The sequence below is a fragment of the Anopheles stephensi genome, chromosome 3, assembly GCF_013141755.1.
Source record: "Anopheles stephensi strain Indian chromosome 3, UCI_ANSTEP_V1.0, whole genome shotgun sequence".
NCBI lineage: Eukaryota > Metazoa > Arthropoda > Insecta > Diptera > Culicidae > Anopheles > Anopheles stephensi.
This window is the reverse complement of record NC_050203.1, coordinates 40,818,921-40,839,898: the sequence shown is the minus strand read 5'-3', so window position 1 is coordinate 40,839,898 and position 20,978 is coordinate 40,818,921. Positions and strand designations below refer to the sequence as shown.

The 20,978-nt window shown below is 43.1% G+C and overlaps 1 protein-coding gene across 8 annotated transcripts in view; it reads right to left on the bottom strand.

Annotated features, from left to right (window-relative positions):
• The window catches only part of LOC118512227, a 96,852-nt gene that overhangs the window by 47,542 nt on the left and 28,332 nt on the right, over positions 1 to 20,978 (bottom strand). For 5 of the 8 annotated variants that reach the window (XM_036056350.1, XM_036056343.1, XM_036056349.1 and 2 more), the window contains one exon: positions 10,711 to 10,775. In XM_036056350.1, the coding sequence (XP_035912243.1) occupies positions 10,711 to 10,742 (32 nt within the window). In that variant the 5' untranslated portion in view covers positions 10,743 to 10,775. Of the gene's footprint in view, positions 1 to 9,387; positions 9,835 to 9,873; positions 9,894 to 9,959; positions 10,323 to 10,710; positions 10,776 to 20,978 lie in introns of those variants that run through there. The other 3 variants (XM_036056347.1, XM_036056348.1, XM_036056346.1) reach the window with 3 other exon arrangements.

Sequence of the window (20,978 nt, the reverse complement as noted above, 5' to 3'; positions counted from 1 at the left end):
TTTGTAATCAATCATCATGTGTCACTGCGTAGCGTATACATCCACCATAACACTTGCCATCTTGTGTGTTAGGGTGTGTGTGGGCTTGGGTTTAGCTGGAATTTGTTTTCCACCACTTGCTTTTATAGGTTTGTATAGAGGCTTTGTAGCCAACCAAGCGATGGCCGGCTTGTAGGCAGAGGAATTTATTATTATGAGAACGATATTTTTCCAACGGATTTAGAAATACGTTAACTGCTGTTCACTTGCTAGCCGAGGTGTGTGTGTTTAGGTTTGAATTCCATACCTGAGCGCCAACGCAGGCCATAATTTTTCTGGTCCGCCTCATACACTCCTAAGACCGGACCGCCGCCGAAATCCTACACGTAATATGGTCGATAGGCAAAGACCAGGTGCCGTTAGCCGTTTCCGGATTTCCGGTCAAAAGAATGATGATAATTGATATAATGCTCTGTGCTATGAGTGTGTGTGTGTTGGAACTTTCGTTATGTCCGCACGATGAAAACGTACGACAGCGAGGGAGTTCTCAAACGTTTTCGCGTGCTGGGGAGGGGGATTGGAGGAAGTTATCCAATTAAGGTTAAACGAACGAACAGACATTTGAAAAAAAATGGTATGGAGCGTGCGGGTGTACGTGTTCTGGTTGTTATTTAATTAGGTGATGAAACATATTGAGCACAGAAATATTTCTATTACTCGATTTTGTGTCACTCGTTTAGTGCCGAATGAAAAAAAGCAAGCGATTGATAACAGAATAAGGTTGTGAAGCAATCAATATTTATGTATTCATCGGTCTGAATATGTTTAAGCCCCCAACGAAGCGCTTAAAATACACCGCAGTCTATCCGTGGGACAGAAAAAGCGTCCGAAAAGAAATGATTGATCAACGAAAGGTAGCGATGATATGTTTGGTGAAGCATCACTAATTGCAGAAAAACACTTCAAAGGGGTTTGAAATGGAATGACAAAACATTTCTTGGAATTCATGTTGCTTCTTCGTGTTTTTAGACTCTTCTCCTTTTTTTTAAACTGATGCTAAAGAGGGTCATTCGAGACTCATTTAGAGGTGGAGACTTCAAGGACCATCAAGCTATGCGCATGGGTGCTAGTTGCTTACCGGTCATGCTACAGCATGAGTACACTGAAAAATACCTGTCGCGATAGAAGATGCGGCGGTTTTCTAAGAAGATGTATAGTTCTAGTCCAGTACTCATAAAAGCCTTTGAGATATTGACTCATAATTTTATTTTGGAATAGATTTTTAATGACGAGCTCGAACAGCTGTACAGCGATCCAATAATGATATCGTACAGTGAGATCAGTTAATAAGATTCGCTAGGCTTTGGTAAGCTGGTCATATCATGAAAATGGCACCGGGCAACCTAGGCTATTGCGGTGGATAGAGGAGGCTTGGTAGATCTAAGAGTGACTCACAGAGTCAATAATGAATTCTACGAGCTGTACAGTGAAATCAAAACCCTGCTGCAAATTAGATTCACCAAGTTCCGGTGGGTTGGTAATGTCATGAGAATGGCGCAGAACTGCCTGACAACTCCTTCTGTAATTTTTTTAGACTATCCCTATCCAGAGCGGAGATATGGTAGGCTCAACTTGCGAATGATGGCGTTGATGCGTCCGTCAGAAAGGGCGGGATATTAGATTGACAGACAACGCTTATTCGACATAGAATATGTCTCACACTGACGAATTTCTTTTTGCCGTGTCTAGAATGATTTTAAAATGACAAATTCTAGCAGCTGTACAGTGATGTAACCATAGTGTAGCTTATTAGACTAGCCAGGTTTCGTAGACAACATAACCTCATGTCATGAGAATGACACCGGACGACTCAGCTCGTAAAGTCTTAAGAAGTTGTAGCGTACGATAATTTCAAATCTTTTCGTTAAACCCTGAACCCTATATATTATATACCTCATCCATCAACTCCTGAATCACAAAATTTATATACCATAGCTGTCAATTTACCAAACCCAATCTAAAGAGACTACGTAATTAACCGGTAACGAGTGGACACGCATTTGCAGAGCTTAATACACAAAATCATTCCGGAACAATCCGAAACCCCAAGGGAGGCAACCCCAAAAAAGTCATGCGTATCGACAACTCAGAAGCGTTAGTCTTGAATTGAGATGTCATTAGAATGATAACCTAACAACCATATTATCGAACCCTCAAAGTCTTTTTCGGTCATCGACAGCGGAGGCGTGGTAGGCTCAACTTGAGATGCGTCCAGCATAATGGACTTGCAGACAGTGGCGCTAGACCGTGAGCAGTGCCTGATCAATAACTAAGTACAATTTCTAGAGCTTATTTTCATGGAGCTGTCCCAGTCTAGAAGTTCTTATTTCCTTATAAAATTTGTTTTCCAAAGAACCCACACCAAAGATTTTAAGCTGTTGTAATTCAAAGCTATTTTTGAAGTAGCGTCCATTTTAACCCATTATTTTTTATTTTCTTGTTCTACATCAGTTGAAATATAGTCGCTCAAAAGCAAGCCACCCAATACAAACAAACAGTTCCAATAATTTAAAACAAGTGCAAGCGAATGTAGCAAATGATTTTGAATTATTGATAGCAAGTGCGGTTGGGAGTTTTGTGATGGCATTTTCGGTTATTTCGAAACAGAAACTTTTCTGGACAGTCACCGCAGAATGAAAAATGGTACAAAAACACATCCACAGCAGTCCGATAGCGAAAGGTCACTCACAACGTATACTACATTGGAAACGTATGTGGTGGTGATAAATCGGGTCCTCCCCACGCTCCCCCTTAGCGCTGAAGTTCAAACCACCGTACAAAACTTACAAAATTCTCCGAGAAGCTTACGTAACTCGCTTTCTGGATATCGGGATGATTTATGGCACAGGCGTAAAGTATGCGCCTTTGTTCTGGGGCTGGCACGAAAATGCGGCTAAAAAATGTACGTTGCATTATGTAGCTGAATTTTGACGCGCTCATCGCCCCCGGGGAGGTTAAAAAGCCTGGTTATGGGACAGTTTTCCGGTTTTCTGCTTGTGCGAGTGTGGAGTGAAAAATATACTCCCCAAGCTTGCCAGCCGGCGAGGGAATCCATTAATCTTGCCGCCTAGCCTGAAGGTTTGAATGTTAAAGGGGTGATCCAATCGGGCGTCAATTTGCAGCACGGAGAGTTGCAAATAAATAACAATTACTCGCAACGTAAGTGTTCTTTAAAGCTGAGCAGTTTAGCTTACACTTGGAGTCGCTCTCGAGAAGAACGTAATGGCTATGAAGAATTCATTGGAGAGCTTCAAGAGCGTTGGTTTTCGGTGAAGTGTCTCATCTACCATGCTCACACACACCGAGGGAGCTATGCACTCATTGTCCAACAGTGTCTTCGAAATCAATTTGTGCCTCTAGGAGTTCGTCATCATCTTGTGCTTCTCCGGGAGCGTCATCATCACGATGCAGCTCTTCAGACAATGAATGGATGGATGTGTGGCTAGTTACCTCGAACCGAGATTTGGGGGGTTTGGTTGCATTTGATGAGACTTACTGTTTGTATTGTCTGGAGGAACGTAAGAACGAGCAGTCATGAACGTCGGCAAACAGTCGCGCTCAAGGATTAAAGCAACACGAATGACGTAGGACCACACAAGCCAGGAGGAGCCGTTGTTGACTGATGGATGTCCTGTGAGTAGCGCAGCTAGCGTGGCTTAACTGATCCCATGTGAATGAAACAATTCAAACCGGATTACCAAAAGATTGCCTTCCAAACATTCACTTATTCATTATCATTCCCCGAACGGATTGAAGGGACCAACCCAAAAAGCGGTACTTGGTTTGTTTGTGTTGTTCACGTCGTGCATCGAGATCGAGCGACAACCACAGCAACGGCAGTATAAGCTTTTTTATCATCTTGAAAACACAGAATCCACTCCATCTTCATTCCCAGGCGACAGTAGTTGAAGCACACGTGAATCCTTTTTACGGCAACCCACTCGGCTGTGAGTGTCTTTTTCTGTACCAGGGCCATTCACACCCTTCGTGGCATCACGGTGCTTGACGGTGGTAGATGTTTGCTTGCTAGATCTTTGATTCGGTCGTCTTCGCTTCGTTTGTGACGGGAACGATGTGCCAAGGGTACGTTGGAGAGGAGGAAAAAAAATCGACTCCAACCACCCGGTACCTTGATACCATGGTAGACGCACCCGACGTAAATTCAATCTCTGGCGTGCTGGAGTGCTGGATTACCGAACGGAATTTGAGTGGCGCTAGATAATACCGAAGCTTCAGGAGCTTTGAGCATATTGACAGCTGCAGCGAAATTGAATCCTATTTTTGGGAACCTGCCTCTCATCGTATTGCCGGGTTAGTAGTGTCAGGCGGTGCGTATATCCTGCCGGGAACACAGCCACAAATCTGATCTGGCTGACGGGATGCAAACCTGACGGCCTGGACGAAACATGTTTTGCTGGTGACCCTTGCCAACACTTGCAGAGTGCTTACGCGCTAGATAGCATTGTCAATCAAACCCCTAGACTACGGTGAGGTGCACTGTTTGCCCACGGTATAACATGTTTGCTCTTTCGCTGATAAACAAACTCATCAAAGAGTGAAACTGGTATGAAAAACAAACCAGCACTGAGGTAAGCACTGAGTTAATCGTAGCTACCCATCTGGTTTTACACATTTTTGATGCACGTGTTGTGTGGACATTTTAAATTGCTGCACAGGCTGCCCATTGTTTACAGTTTGTTTTGTTGGATATTTGAACATTGGAAAAGGATAAAGTTTTGTTGAAAATAATTAATTTCCGAATTTTCGACCAACCCGATCGTGATATTCTGATGCCGCGGTATGCATTATTAACACGTGCGGAGGATTTAAATGAAGTTGATTTTTGGATGTAAAGATGAGCCACTCTCCAAACAGACAAGTGGAGCTTTAAATGACAATCCCAAATGATAGAAGTATGCGATTAAACAATGTGGAGCAAAATATGTTATACCAACATGATATGAAGCTCGGCACTGTTTGTACAGGAAATAAAATCTCTCAGTAATTAAAAATCGCGTCAGTGTTTGGTCTATTCTACCGAGTATCCTGCATTGAATCCCATGTGAATAATACTTTTGTCTCAAGAACTGGTTATTCGTCTGCGTAATTAAATAATTAAAGGCAGGAAGGACCTCTGATGTGAGGACTAACTATATGATATTTTTAAGTTTATTAAGCTAACAATGGCAGACATGACCTAAAAGGATTTAGGACAAGAAGAGAGAGAGAGAGGGAGAGAGAGACAGACAGAGAGAGTCTCTGGGCTAGAGTTAATCATGTCTAGACTGACATTTTCAAAACATGAGTGCTTGAGCAAGGATTTGGCTGAAATATTTAGGTTCAGAAATGCCTGAAACATGTAGACTTTGCATCTTAACTCAAACATTAAAGCGAAAGTACAACATATTTCAGTTTTATCCAAAAATCTCTTCATCTCAAAGAGATTCTACAAATTTCGAACATATTTACTGTTTATCATATTAACGAACTGTTTGTCATGTCGTTAGTCTGTGTATGATTAGGTGCTCTAACAAAACACAACAACGCCCTTGATCGATTCCCATCCGGACCGTTGCCCAGTAGTGGGGACTATCCGACAGCTATGACAGGCTTGAATACAGAGCTCGCTAGGTCAAGACAAATAAATATCGATCATTTTAAAACCGATGGTCAATAGAAAAGGCGACACGATTTTGACGCATTCAACATGTCATAAATCATGCTGGGACGTGTCAGTTCAAAACTGTACCAAGGTATTGGAGATTTGTATGCAGAAAGTTACAAGTTACGACATATGCGTAAGGTTCAATTCGTGCCGAATAAGCGTCATTGGCGGCAGGTGTTCCAGCAAAAAGGTAACCGAACCACTTAAAGTTTACAGAGATGCTGTTCTTAGTCAAACAAAGTATTAAGAGTGGTTTCAACGCTTTCGGAGTGGCGATTTTAATATTGAGGACGTTGTTTGCGGAGGAAAACCTAAAAAGTTCCAAAACTGATGATTACATCTCTGCTCTGCTGGTAGAAAAGCGCATCCAAGCACAAGCTTAGCTTGCGACGATGCTAGGAAAGACTCGTCAAGCAATATCCTCACAAGTTACGTATCTTAGGAATGATTCAGAAGGTATGAAAACGGATTCTTCAGGAGTTGAAGTTTCGAGATATCTAAAGTCAGCACGTCATGTGTCAAATATTAATCCAAAGTCACAATCGGGGAGGATTACTCACCGTATCGTTGCTGGAGATGACAAGTGGATCAGTTTCAGCCATCAAACGGGTACCGGTCATATCGCAACTTCATTGATTCGGTCAAACACACATAGCTCAAAGGTTCTGTTAAGTACCTGGTGGAACCAGACGGAGTGTGATTTATTCAGAGCTGTTCAAATCAGGTAAACCTCACAGGACAAAGATATCAAACGCAGTTAATGAGATTGAGTCAAAGGCTACGAGAAAAAACGGCTAGAATATTCGAAACGACACGACAAAGTGATGTTGTGGAAACATTAGCATTGTCTGTTTTATCACAAACTCCGTATTCAATAGATGTAGCGCCATCGGACTTAATAATCCTAGAAAGGCCTCAGGATTTAGCATTGTTACCTACCAATCTAATGTCCAGGCCGTTCTGACGGACGCATCAACTCCATCACTCTATCCCCTTTTCTTCACTATCAGCTAACCGGAGCCTCGCGAGTCTAATTCACTGCACGATTGTGAGATTACTGAACTTCTCGTAAAGCTGCTACATAAAACTTAAATATTTTTTAATAAATCATGTACAAACTTTACAAAGAAAATGTTCTTAAGCCCGTTTCATGTAACAAAACATATTACAGGAAAATCATTGTCACACAGCACTGTTCCTGACGGCTGTCACAAAGAATAAGCTAAGATCTCACGACAGCAAGCAGCCTCGTCCCTTTCTATATCCCTCGATACCCCGAGGGATCAATTAGTCCGATTTGAAATTGTTCCCGAAAATGTCTGCCATCATGCGCCTTCTACGCGCACCGAACACGCTACAGGTTCTTGTAGGTTGAGTAGCCGAACGAAACGCAAAGTTTGCGATGCTTTTTCATGCCGTGGCAAACCAAACCGTAGGTAGAGAAAACGGGCAGACGAGTGCAAAATCTCGCATCTACTTGTTCATGAATTTTGCAAGCCCCGGTGATAGCTGCCGGTTCCGTACACCATGATAATTTCGTGCTAAACATGATACCCGCCCGACCCACGGGGCAGCTGGGGTGAAAATTGAGTGCAAAAAGTGTGCCCACCAGGATGCGAAAGCGAAACAGCGACAGTGAGAGAGAAAGTGGCCAATAAGCTTTTGCTGGAAGAAAGCAGTTCGAATCACACAGCACAGTTGTTTATGGGTTTATTTAGTTTTTACGAACCTAGCGAGTGGTTGATGATCTCCTCCAATCCATCTACCTGGCTCAACGACTGTCCGAGGGATTTCGGGTGAGAACTCAAGATAGAAAACGGCGTTCCCTGTGCCCGAACCGGACTATTTATCATTTGAACACTCGGCCGCTATTTGATAGCACTATTGAATGGCTTGATTTAGCGGGAAGAATCTACTTACCATTTCGTGCAGGATGAAAGTATCCTTCTCGAGAACCATTTTTCACGTTACCAGCAACCAATTCGCAACGCCAAAGCTTCGCTACATTCGCGCGAATGTGCAAACGAGGTAAATAAAACCTACGCATCAACTTATCGGCAGGGTACTGCTGTCAGTACCCACGGCTTAGGTCATTTTGTTGGAAAAGTTAGCACAAGCCGTAGGAAAATCTATGAAAATCCGGTGGATTAGGCAGCTGAAGCCACTAGCTCCAAGGCTGACAGTTGCGTTGCGCAACACCGAGACGAGTGAGTAAATGCGGTCCGTATTTTCGCACTAGTGCTGCAGTCCCACTTCTCGGAGTTGTCTTAAAAGAAAACTATTGAACGTGCTTAAACCGGCGGTCAGCACCAAAGTCGGTAAGCTACGGCGAAGACAGATAAAATAGAAAGTAATCATTTCCTTGAGGGTGGGTGGCATACGGCAAGCAAGCTGACTAATTAACACACAAAGACGCTCGGCTCGGCCTGCCAACGGGGACACGAATGTGCTGTAATCCAAGTTCCACTTTATGCTGTACTGAACAAATTAACGATAATGATAACGGATGTTCATTAGCGCGAGCGGAAGAACTTTGGTTTCTCCCGTGGAGAATACTTCTGTTTTTCACGGCTACATCCAGCGGATCAGATGTATGTAGATATACAATCGCGACAAATGATATCTTTCATTCGTTGAGTGTTATTAGGTTTCGATGAATCGCATATTGCTTCCATGAGCTTTGAGTGTTGTGGCAATTTTGCAAAACCAGATTTAAGGGTATAGTTTATTAGCAGCTAGCGTGCAATGGTAAGAAATGCGGTGAAACAAAATGCATAAGCCGATGGTAAAGTAATAATTACAACTGGTGAGCGTGATATGAATATTTCAACGCCAATTTTCCTTGAAGCATCTATGTTTAGCAGTGTCGTCATTGATCAAACGCAAAGCAGAGGACTTTTCCTCCAGCCCGTGCCACCTAACTTCAAGGACAAGACAAGTGCGTCGTGTGGAAATAATAATATTTGCATAATTATTATGCTGAGGGCCTCTTTATAAATAGGTCGTTGTATAAATGTATACGAACGAGACGTTCGGCCAATTTTAGGCAGAGTCCACGCGTCGCCAATTGATGTGGGTTGTTTTAGACAAAAATTATGTTTTTTTTTTCGTATTTCTTACCCAATTCCAGGACCTGTGAGCTGTAAAAGGGGTTTTAAAACACAACCATCTCAAATTACGCCACCGATACGTTTTTGAGCGTTTGTGCTGAGCCAAACTTTTGGGTTCACGGTTGAGCAACTGTAAAGCCGGTCGTACTACAGGTTTGTGTTGTTGGGACGGAAGAAGAGCAAACAGGGAGCCTAAGCTAACGAATTAGTTAGTTGTGCGAGGGACGATAACCCATTCGCCAGGAAGTAGCAAAACGAGAATGTTATCTAGATGGTAAACCGATAGCGAAGCAGAAGAAGCTTCCAAACCGGAACCTGCATGAACCGGAGCATCGCACATGTAGTGGTAAACTTTGTTTTGGGGTTTTTAGGGTATAGGCAGGTGGAGAAGCGGCACGGTGTATTTGGTTCCTGCAACTTCGACGGAAACATGCTTCGGAATAGGTTGCTCCATGCTGGTTTTAAATCTGGATCGATAAATCGGCAGAGGGTCGCAAGTCGCATACGGGCATACGGCTGACGACTGGGTAATTTAAAACCCAGCCAGTGTCTAATTTAATGAATTGATCCTACCTTTATCGATGGAGCGTCCACGTTGACGGCAGTCGTCGAATGGGGCGAAGGTTGACAGTCCTCGCGCTGCAGCAGACCGTTTGTTTTGCCGTACGACCAACAACGCTGCTCACGCTGCTCACTTATTTCGTTCGAACGTTCATTCATTCATTCGACGGGTTTGTGTTCCGCTTGGTTTGTTCGCTGCACGGCGCAGAAGGACTCCAACACACAACATAACCTCACCATCCGGTCTCGTTAGAATTTAATGCCCGGGAAAGCTAACAACAACAGAACGGGAGCTACCGCATCCAGTAGTACTACAAGAGTCTGGTGGAGTGGAGCGAGAGCGAGACAACAATGCACAGGGAGCTGAGAAAGAAGCGAGACACCAAGCACGGAAAAATCACTCCCGCAAATGATGGAAAATGGAACACCGGATGACGAGGTGACGTTGTGTTTCGGAATGTCTTTCAGCTTGGGGAGTGTGTGAGCGATTTTTCTAACCATCGGCTGCCAAGCTATTTCACCAGAAATCAATGAACAATCGGATGCTTTTCCTAGTTGGTTAGGCAAATGGCACTTTCACTCACTTTGCACTGATGGAATGGAAAATCGCTGGAAAACACTAAGAAATTACACCAAAACCGAATGGGACGAATTTTCCGGTATGTCGTCGTGCACTTTTCATCAGAGATCAAACACAAACTGAGCAAAGCATCTTTCGGTTGCTGTGTGTTTGTGCACACGCCGACGGGTGCGACGTGGAAATTGACGGGAAAAGAGAAATAGAGAGCGCGCGTACGAGCGAGAGAGATAGAAGAAGGGAAAAATCCTGACGAGGAAAAGTGACGAGGACAAAAAAACATGGTTTTTGCGAGAGAGGAAAACAGCCTAGAGAGAGAGAGAGAGATTTGAAGGCGAAATCGTGGATCCAAGACAGGAAAGGCCCAAAAGAGGGCCTGGGATCGGCTCTCGGCTATCCCTATATCTCGCGGCCAGTATCGCCGATGATGCGCTCCTCTAAACAGTGATAACGAACATGCGCCTGCCCTGTAAGTTATGCAAGAGAATGTAACTGTGGCGTTGCGAAAGTCGTGTACGTTGTGGAGGTGAAAGAAGCGAGGCCTCGATGGTTGCGATGGTTACCACGCTGAGAGAGACGAGGCTAGACATTCTCACAACACGAGAGAGCAATATAAAAGCTTTCTCGAGTGTTTTTGTATGCTTCAGAACTTCAACCAGTTTTGAAGTTTACGGGAGAATATGTGAGGTATTTTGTACGAGGTTATACATTAAGTATAACCACCATAAATTCATCCGAATGCGTGTCTAACCACTCACCGTAATGGTTGGTCGGGGTTGCGATCTGGCATCTTGCTATCCCATGGTTGTTTTGTGCGGCTTATCTGCAATGGAAGATCAATGATATGATACAATGTTAACTGAGGTTCATTACCATGCCCTACATCTTGCTCATTATAAATGTAAAGCCAATGGCCAACGATGCCAATGGTGCTAATTGGTAAGCAAAGCCGGAGTGCGAATTTACATTCCCGGCAATTGCAAGACAGAGTTATGCAGTCAAGCAGAAACACCGGAACACACGCGCCAAACCATATGCATCTATGGTGGATGGCTGAGGAATGGATGGAACGCGTTCGTTTGGCTTTCATGCCCGGCGCCTGCGTGTTGTGTGACAGCCGGAATGGTAAGGCGTCCTGAAGGCTACTAGAGCAACGTGTGGTGCACGTTGACATATCGCTGGCATTGGTGAATGTTTTGCATTTTCTACGTCTCTTTATTGAGATGTAGCATGAGGAACTCAGGATGCGGTAAGAACGCAACTGAAATGGCAGAAACGTTGGGCAAAGCTTGCATCACTCGCCAAGCTTGAATAAGCACACCGCACAACTTGTGGATGTGAGCCAAAGAAAATCCCGAAGCGCACACCGGGAACTAAGGCTGTTCCTATCATAAACTATCATTCGCTTCTGGCAATTCGAAACATTGGGCCTCTCTCTCGCCATGCTCGTACGAACTTGGATGCGAGCACATTGCCTTTTTTGTTTTGCCAGAAGCTGGCGTGCTGGAGGAGTTATTGCATGCCGCTGCTAGGGTGCATGAGCCTGTTTTGCCCGGTTTCCTTTTTCCTTTTCCGCTACATTACTTACATCAAACTGTCTCAAGAGTACAATTTTACGACGCTGTAAAACGATGAATGCTGATACCCTGCAGCCGGGACCGGTCGGTCGGAGCGCGGCTCAGAATCAGCTGAGTGGCGATAAAAAATCGTTACCATCGTGTGCGGCTAGGGATTTGCGATGGAACGCCGGGACCTTTAATATTTATTACCGCTCGGCAGATTATTAAATTGTTTGGCATGGTCGTGAGCTGATTAGAGGAATGCATCAACGTACGGATGGATTTTGGGATTCTTAAAACAGTAAGTCGTTTTTTTTATTTATAATGACCAAGTATGAAATCATTTTATTTGCTTATATTGTGATGGATTGGTAAGTCATTGTTGGAAATTTATTTGTATTTATGCCAACTTCACACCTCACCACAATTATCGTTCGTTTGGGATTAACCAAAGAGACACAAAAAAAAAGGAGACCAAAAAAGGGTCCGAACGGAATACGCGGTTCTGACTTGGTTCTCTCACATCTGTCACTGGGACGCAACAATTAACAATTAACGACAAAAAGGATCACAATTTCTTCTTGTTGACCTAACAGCCTCTTAGGACATGCTTGCCATATCTGGCTCAATAGAGATATTGACATATTATGTTGTTAAATAGACAGTGCTCGGTACGGGTGAACGAATCGGTTGGGATTTGATTGACGGGCCTGCCGTGTGAATACTGATCTTCAGATCTTCAAAGATCCAAATTCAAAAGATCTTCATCTTCATTGGTATTACGAACTCAAAAAATCATGACCTGCTATTTCTGACTTTATCTGGTAGGATTTTGTCCGTAGCTGGATAGTCAGTCAGGCGGTCTGGATGCGATTTGATAATGATGAGTCCCACCTCTTACACCTCAAAAATGGATTGAGAGGAACGAATGTTTCGCTAGGATATTTAAAATACATTTTTTATTTATTTATTAATTATTACGGACTGATGCCGTATTGTCGGTTTAAAATACATATTAAAGAAAAAATCCCGGAAAATGATCCCCGGAGAAGAATGATCCACAGTGTAAAGACCGGTGCTACTGTCGCCTCTAGCACCACGACCAAGCAGAACAATATTTGCTACAATATTCAACAGTTCATTAAAAGCGGCAATCCAAATGCCTCTAACTACTAGACTAACTTCATACCAAAAAAATATTTTCATACACATTGTGGATCACGAGCGCCAAAGGAGGTCTTTAGCTCCGTGAACACAAGCATTGACGGAGTCCGGAACATCCAGGCAAGTACAGTACAAAAACATGGACGAAAGCCGCACTGGTTGTTCGGTGGTATCATTAGGAAGGCCAGCGATGAATTCCAGTCTGGAATACTGTGGGCGGTCGTCGAGAATCGGCAGATTGAGAAGCAAACACCTGATAATATACTTCCGATGTCGATTCTAAGCAGAGAGGTTAACGCCCAAAAGGCGGACACTGGATGGACTCGAGAAGCGTCAAGACGTTCGTTGAAGAACGCCATTACATTATCTATGCGTACTCTGCGATAGAATCAATGAGCAGCAAAGTGTTTTTCTCATAACTGTCGTTAAATGTATTATCCTTTGGTTGGTTATAAATTTCTTTATAGGACTCTGGAACTCCTAGTTGCTCTTAAATGCTTATTTTTAGGTTTTTGAGATAAATCACCTCGACAACTGTGGGAAAGTAAAAAAAGAAAGTCCTAACAAGGCACCGGATACAGCTGTTGCAATGTCGTCCGTCTGTGCTGACAGAGGATCAAATCAGTTAGATTAGGGCATTTGCATTTAGATCGATTTACCGTCTTCACACTCATACAAGACACGAGAAAAAAAGAAACCCTCATACAGGACATTTGCATTCGCGAAAAGCGATTATCGATAGAAAATGGGCGCGAAATGTATTCCATGTTTAAGAAATATCGGCGCTAGTCCGTGGGTCGATTGCGTTACGGAAGAGAATATTTCGATGCGTATGATAAGATCGTATTACGGGAGTGAAATTAAAAAAAATAGTCTTCTTTCAGTGCTCACATCTTTATTTATAGGTAGTAGCAAAAACTAATATATAATGCTTGCTAGAATATCAGATTTAACCCACCGCATTAGCTTCATCAAAATTTATTACTGAATCATACTTTCCAGGCAAGGGTGCAAACCGAAAAGCTAATTTCGGGGAAAATTAAAAGTTAAGGATTGAAAAAAGGGATCAAGACTGGCAAATATTTTTCATACCTCATGATTAATCACACGATATTACGCGGCGTGACCGTTGATATGAAGGTAATATTTTTAATAAAATTCCTGGCAATGCTGGTTGGGATTTTCTCGGGATAAATTAGTGTCTGCATTTACGGCCGCTGAGCAGCACGGAATGAATACTCGCTGGGTTTATTGCTATTTTGAGCTGGATGCAAAAAAAGGATGCTTCGTACTGCCAATTCTGGTTGGCTTATAACTAAATGTAAAGCCATTGTATTTTTTTGTAATAACTAATGTCTGGTCAATCTTTCACACTGTTTTATTTATCGTTCAAATATTTTGTTTAAAAATAATGGTTCAATTCCCGCTGGCGGTGATGACGACCGCCGTCAGTAATTAATTTTGCAATAAATCATCGAATGAATCGAGGTTTAATAGAACGCGATAACGTTTCTGCAATGAAACTGTAGGGATTCATGGGAAGCATTAGAACCAACCGATTCTCTTTATCTATCTCTCCATCCCTCTCTCTCTCTCTCTCCCTCCCAAACATTCCTTAAGTCCTTGTGAGGTAAAGTGCTAGTTATTACGGCGAGCCCTTTTTCGTCTTGTGGTGTGAGGTTGGTTTAATCTAATTTCTTATACCGACTAGGGTTGGCACTGTGGGCCATTTTTCTTTGCCCCTCCAACTTTTTCGTCGGTTTAGAGGTGTAGACAACCCTCCCGGCTTGGCAAATGCAATGCAGTCCCGACAAAAGGTACGCACGACAATTCCGGAGGGTGGAATCCCACAAACGGTTCGTTTTTCTTTTTCGCTGCTGGTGGGTTTTAGGTGGGTGTTTCCCCCTTGTTCGAAATCGGTTGACGATGTGTCGCGTGTGTCATAACATTTTCATTTTCATAAGGTGTCAAACTGAGTGCTGAATCTTTGCTAGCCCGGTTTCAGCTTTTTTTTTCCAACGTCCTTCCATCATTCCTATAGGAAACTCAACTAGCTTGTCAACTTGTCGGTCCGCCCACAATTGGTATCTTCATTGTGGGGAGGTCTCGGGAGAAGAGTCGACTCAAATAAAACCTTTTTTGTTGTTGCTGGGCCTTCAATTTTTATTATGACGTTTACTGTTATTGGAAGGCTTCTGTTAGTTTGATATTTCGCTAGAGATACAAGTACGCTAATAAAAATACCTCCGTTCTTGGATGTAGCTACTGTTGCTACTTGCTCAATCGCTAATAGCAACATATATGGGAAGGTATATGCTCAAGAAAATGCCATATGCTATTAAAAATCAACAAAAGACACAGCTTTGTAACACTTTAGAAGACGAAAAAGAGCATGAAAACAACTGGTACAAAAAGCGCCAGTTTTGATGTTCATTTCGTGACAGAGTAGCGCCATGAGTAACGCAAAATACTGATGTGAGGGGGAAGATGCATTCGTGCAGTAATGTTAAAAGAGGGATTGTGTTGGGTAAGGAGGGGCCTTACACGTGACCGAAAACTCCAGCCACAATTAAGCACGCTTAAAAGGAACCCCACTCTAAGTGCAACAGACACTGGCACGCAGCCTGTCAAAAGTGTCGGCCCGAGCAACTAAAGAAGCCACTCTTTAATGGTGCAATTCCGTATTTATAAGCATATGAATAAAAGATAAAAAGGCCACTGGAACTGGTGGTTCAGAGTGCAACACAGCCCATCCCCAACAGAGACAACAGCGGGCATTACCCTGCAATGAAAGCCACCAGCCTGTATGGCGTTAATTTATGGATTTTAATATGCTCTCCTTGGACGGAGCAACGGTGGCGAACCGATAGCCGCTTGAATGGATGGACGGATGAATGGTTGAATACCCGGGCCGGCGGGCCTTCAAGGAGCGCGCGCGTCCATTCAACGCGTGAACGAGAAACGTGTTGTTGCTTGGCCGCAAACAGGAGCATCCGTACGGTGAGCGTTTACATGGTTGATATTCCGTGAAACGGGGCATATTAAAGGACGAACCAAAAACAAAAACGATGAGAAGGAGGATGTTGTGACGGAGGACATTTTAAGGGTTAAACCAATTTCAAAAATCACGTCACATTGGTGAGAGGATGATTGCGAAGAAAGTAAAATATTGTGGGGAAATCTTGAGTTTAGGAAAATATTTGACTGTTGTACGTTCTTCAACGTGTAAATTTCGTTAAGCCTACAGTTGACTTAATACAATTTTATTCCGCAACTTTGGTTTGCTTCCTTGGCCCCTGTTCCTATCACAGATAAGTATAACTGAGATGAGATTTTGGTAAGAAATATATTATTGTACCATGCTCTTGTCATAACAGCAGATATTGACTCAGCCGGCTGCGATTCGACGCCCTGTGCCACGTGGAACCGAACCGAACCTTCTCCACGCAGGGAAATGGATCTGTTTTTCCTTAATGAGTTTATCGGCACCGACCGAGAGTTGTTGAAATGGGTTGGTGATGCCGATTGCCCGGACTTTATTAATGAGCTACCGCACGGTGGATGGTCTTTGCGTCAGGTTGCCTGGTCGACCCTTGCCAAGGTAACTTATCGACGTGGTTGTGGCGTGGCTGGCCAGCAAAAACGCAGCAAGACATTACACGACCGGTGAAAGGTGTTGAAATTAAGGACCACTCGTCTGTAGGCGCCACCACCGACGTCGTCGTGGCTGTCATTACCGCAACCGAAACAAACGAAACCAGCACCAGGGCCATGGGTGCGGCCGGTAGGCTTCTGTCAGTTTAATCCAATTTGTTGGGCTTAATAAATGGACTGCTCTTATGGTGAACGGAAATGGGTCGTGGCCGTTTGTGCGAGGGGTGGTTTTGTTTGAGGTTTCGGGGGTCTTTTTTGGGGGGCTTTGATCATTTGTAAAACTGGCGATGATAGTTGTGGAAGCGCTAACTTTTTGCATACTTTATTCAAGTTTCTTTCAAGCTCCTTCGTCTTATCGGCTTTTAAGACTTGTTTCAGTGCTTTTTTTAACCAAATTTCTCAGTTTTTTCGATCTTAAAGCTCACCCATAAATCAGTCTTTTCAAGCATGGAAAATTGCTGTTCAATAACAAATTCGTACGGAATGCTTCATTTGCGTCTTAAGCAACAGTAGCAGCATCAATAAACCATTACTCGTCATTATTTACTCGTAATTTTAATTGCTTACGAATTGACACACTCCGCTTGGGACCGTACCTTTCGACCACGGAACATCCATGTTCAGCATAGTTAATTTTGTAAAGTTGTAACGCAATGACCGCACCACCGTGCAAGTGCCATTTAGTTCGGATACCCACCAAAGTATGATAAACGGCAGGCAACCTCGAATTCGATGAAATTCAATTGGCCATTAAGAAGTGGGGGCAGGAAGTGGAGGTGGGGTTGGCTCAAAGTTTTGGGCATAAATTTAAATTTTCTTTCGTTCATCGATTCGGTTTGGTGTCGTAAAAGGAACAGCAAAAAAAAAAACGGAAAAGATTAAGAAAGCCTGGCTTGTTTTGGGGTAGAATACACACCACCAGAAGCAAAAAAGAATTTGGGTTTGCTGGTTCATCGTCATGCACGCAAACCTGCCAATTCAATTTGAATAGCTGGCCCCGTTTTCATGAGCCCCGGTTGCCAAAAGAGGGCTCAATTTCTTCACGTTTTAATGTAATAGCATAAAGGGCTTGGAGAAAAAGGCAAGCGCGACGGTGGATGGAACCTATCAAAACAATAGAATTACTTTAGTGCACGATGACAAAATGTGAAATATTGGCTGAAACTGGATGCATCGACATTGATGTACCCGATTGTACCCGAAAAGGGAGACCGGCACCGGCAGGGATCTTGACAGCTGCTTTTCCCAAGAGATTTTCCACGGAGCCCTGACCGGAATACGAATAAGACATCATCTTTGCTGGTAGAAGCAGTGACATTCTGTTCTAGCCAAGATGCAGGATGATTGTGACCGTGCTGTAGAAAACGTGGTCTATTAGATGGAAGAACGTTAAGTTGAAGTGAATTTTTGTAGGTACATTAAAGAATATTTTTTATATATTTAAAACATTTGTTAATTGATGTCTTGCAATCGCGTTCTATTTTCTATTCTTATTGTCCGAGGACGAATAGTTAGGCTAGCTAATAGAGGCAATATTGTTGGGAGCCGCATGAAGACTTATGTCACTATCGAACCTTTGCTGATTGCTTTTTTTTGAGCAAATTCTTCACCTACGACCCCCATGACCACCCCCTAAACTCTGCACATAGTATGTGTTAGAATGAGAAGTACAGCTACATGCCTTGTTTTTCACCCTTTCTTCATCATAAAGATCTATACTAATCCAGAGTCAAAAGATTTCAAATTCCAACAATTGAATCCACAACTTTATAACAGCCTTGTTTACTTTTTTGTTCTGCAGCCAATGGCGTTCGATTTGTCGACGTATGAAGAGCATCAAAAATCAAGTTACTTAAAGTCTAAAACTTGAGGTAAATTGTAGACCTTATTGACTCATTTGTTACTGAAATATTGAATCAATCTGAAATTAGTTGTAACGTGCAGGAAGCTCCACTGTTTTATGTAAACCAGACACAACGTGCAGCTGGAACTCATCGGGAGATGGTGAAGGAATCAAGATGTGGAAAACGGTTAGGTCGTTACCAAAACGGTAACTTCGGCTTTGAAGAGCGTCACCCTTCCATTTTGGCCGATAATGTTCGCGGGCAATGGGCTACAGAAATTGCATCTTATTTAGGGGAGTATCCCGCCAAGCCATTTCAAACCGTTTTCATGCTTTAGGATCGACTGATACAGGAGGATCATGGATGGCCCATTGAACTGGAGTCGAGAGATGTTTAGTGAGAGAAGGCAAAGCGATTCCTGCACCAGATCGTGCCAAGTGATGAAAGGTGGATACTTCGATTAAACATGCAGGCGTCGAAGGTTTTCCCGTGCATCTGGTGGGACCAGGTCGGCGAATGTGAGCAGTTGAAACCGGACAAAACCATCACAGGAAAGCGTTATCACTTACAACTAATTGCATAGACATGATAAATTCATGTTGCTAGGTTCTACATTGTCTTACCGATTGAAACCTGCCTGGAAATGTTGAAGTACGTAATTCTACCTGATCAATACTTTTCGCACATAGCGCATGGCCTGGCTAACCAGCAGAGCAAGTTACACGAGGACATCAACAATTGGGTTCGTTCCAAGGAATCCAAAATCTGCCCAAAAGGAATACTTTCGATGGCCCGCCCCAAATCAACAACTTCCTATTTTTCTCTCGATTATTATCGATTGAAGACGCTCCGCCAATGTTTTAGACCACTAGAAGGCTCGAGTTTTTGATACACATTTTTCTACCATAGATTTTTTGCACCATTTTCAGCCATTCTGCTATGGACATTTCACTCAAAACACAAATTTCTGACCAATTCTTTAGTTTGCATTCTGCTGCATCGTGAAAATCGCCAAGGGCGCTAGATAAACACGAATAAAATTGCATATCAAACGCTGCATACTGCTTGACCGATTGCGTCAAAAACGTCCATAACAGTCAAGGACAGATCATAGCGAAAATGATAAACATGCGAGATTGGGTTTTTTTAAGTTAACTAAACCCGGTACTATAGTGAGTGAATGTATGTAGGCATAATTTCTTACTTGATCATGCATCCTGTTTGCAAAACTGTCTAGGAAGACACGTGCGCAAATCGAGAGCACATTTCACAATCCAAGAAACATGACAGCTTCATCACTAATAACGGACGCTGGACGTCAAGGCAATACGTCAAGAGTATTGCTTTTAAGTTAGAAATATACTTTTGATAATGCTGACCAATCGGTGATAGAACCCGATCATACCTACATTCATAATACAAAAGTAAATAATGATTTAACTGTCAGTTTTATTGTATAATGGCTCACAATCGCTACTTTCATGCCGTTCTAATTGGATAAAAAATAATGGATGAGTAAAATTTTGGTCAACTACTGGAGCTCCATACCTGCTATTTGTGTAAAAGTGCTGTTCTGCAATTAACGAATCGGTGTACACTTTTAAACTTTATTACCAAAATGAAAATTTTCGCTACTACTTCGGCTTACCATAGTCGAAAGTTATCGACTCATTCTCCACTACCCCGGAAGCTCGGTAGCATAAGCTGACTATCCAGGAAAGTCATTATATGCATGACTGCATACAACTGCACGCATGACTGAATACGTTGCAACGCCAACACACACACAAAAACCCATTTACATAAAATTAAATGGATGTTGATTTTTACTGAAATGAAAGTCAGCATTTTTAACAGAAACAAAAACTATCATGTTCAATCTTATGAAATTACACATTTTTATAATAATCCATTCATTACACATTTACAGCGATTGCAGGTCGGATTTCAACCCTCATCATTTCATCACCGTCCAACGGTGAGTGATGGGAGTGCATTCATTAATTTCACGTAATTGAAAGACTTTTTGACGATGATACCTGCTGTAATCACGCCCGCCGTTCATTATGAGCAGATATGAAACCATCACGCCGGGGATTGACGCTTCTGATGGATTGAGATTGACAGGTTGTAATTCAATTTGCGTCTTGAAACATCCACTCCATTAGCAGTGTGCAGCAGAGTATGTGTTGCAAAATGCAAAATGTATCGATCCGGGACCGGGTAGCTCCAGGCTTGGCTTGGCGATAAAATTAACCGATCCTTTGATGTAGGACCTCGCGCGTTTGTGAGCGGCCAAAATATTATTGCCAGCAGAATGCAAATGCTTTTCTGGCGCGTTGCACAATTTCGAAAGTTAGCTTTTTGTTTGCATGAAAATTTAAAATTCATCGGCTCAGTGCCTTGCTCAGCAGAGGGAGCAATGCAACCCCCCACACCGCCCGTACGGCCACCACCAGTTCAAAGGGTTTGCTGGAAGGGTTGGTAAAACTTGTGCTGCGCGCAAGAAAGCTTGTTGGAAGTAAGGTTTGCTTCAGCTGTTTGGTGGAAAAACTGCGGACCAGAGGTTTACTGATCACTTTGTGCGTTGGTAGCCAGAGCATGTGGTTCGGGTTCGGCCAACGGGCAAACGAAGCTAATCCCACTCGACTGCCGGCAATGGTGCGGGTTTGCACACGCAAAACCGCTAGCAAGAGTGTGCAAGCGAACGAATTTTCGCAGTTGGTTGGTTGGTTGGTTGAATCGTGCATTAGCATATGCGGGACAGGGTGAGCCGGAAGTTGGCCCAGAGCAGGGCGAGGATGC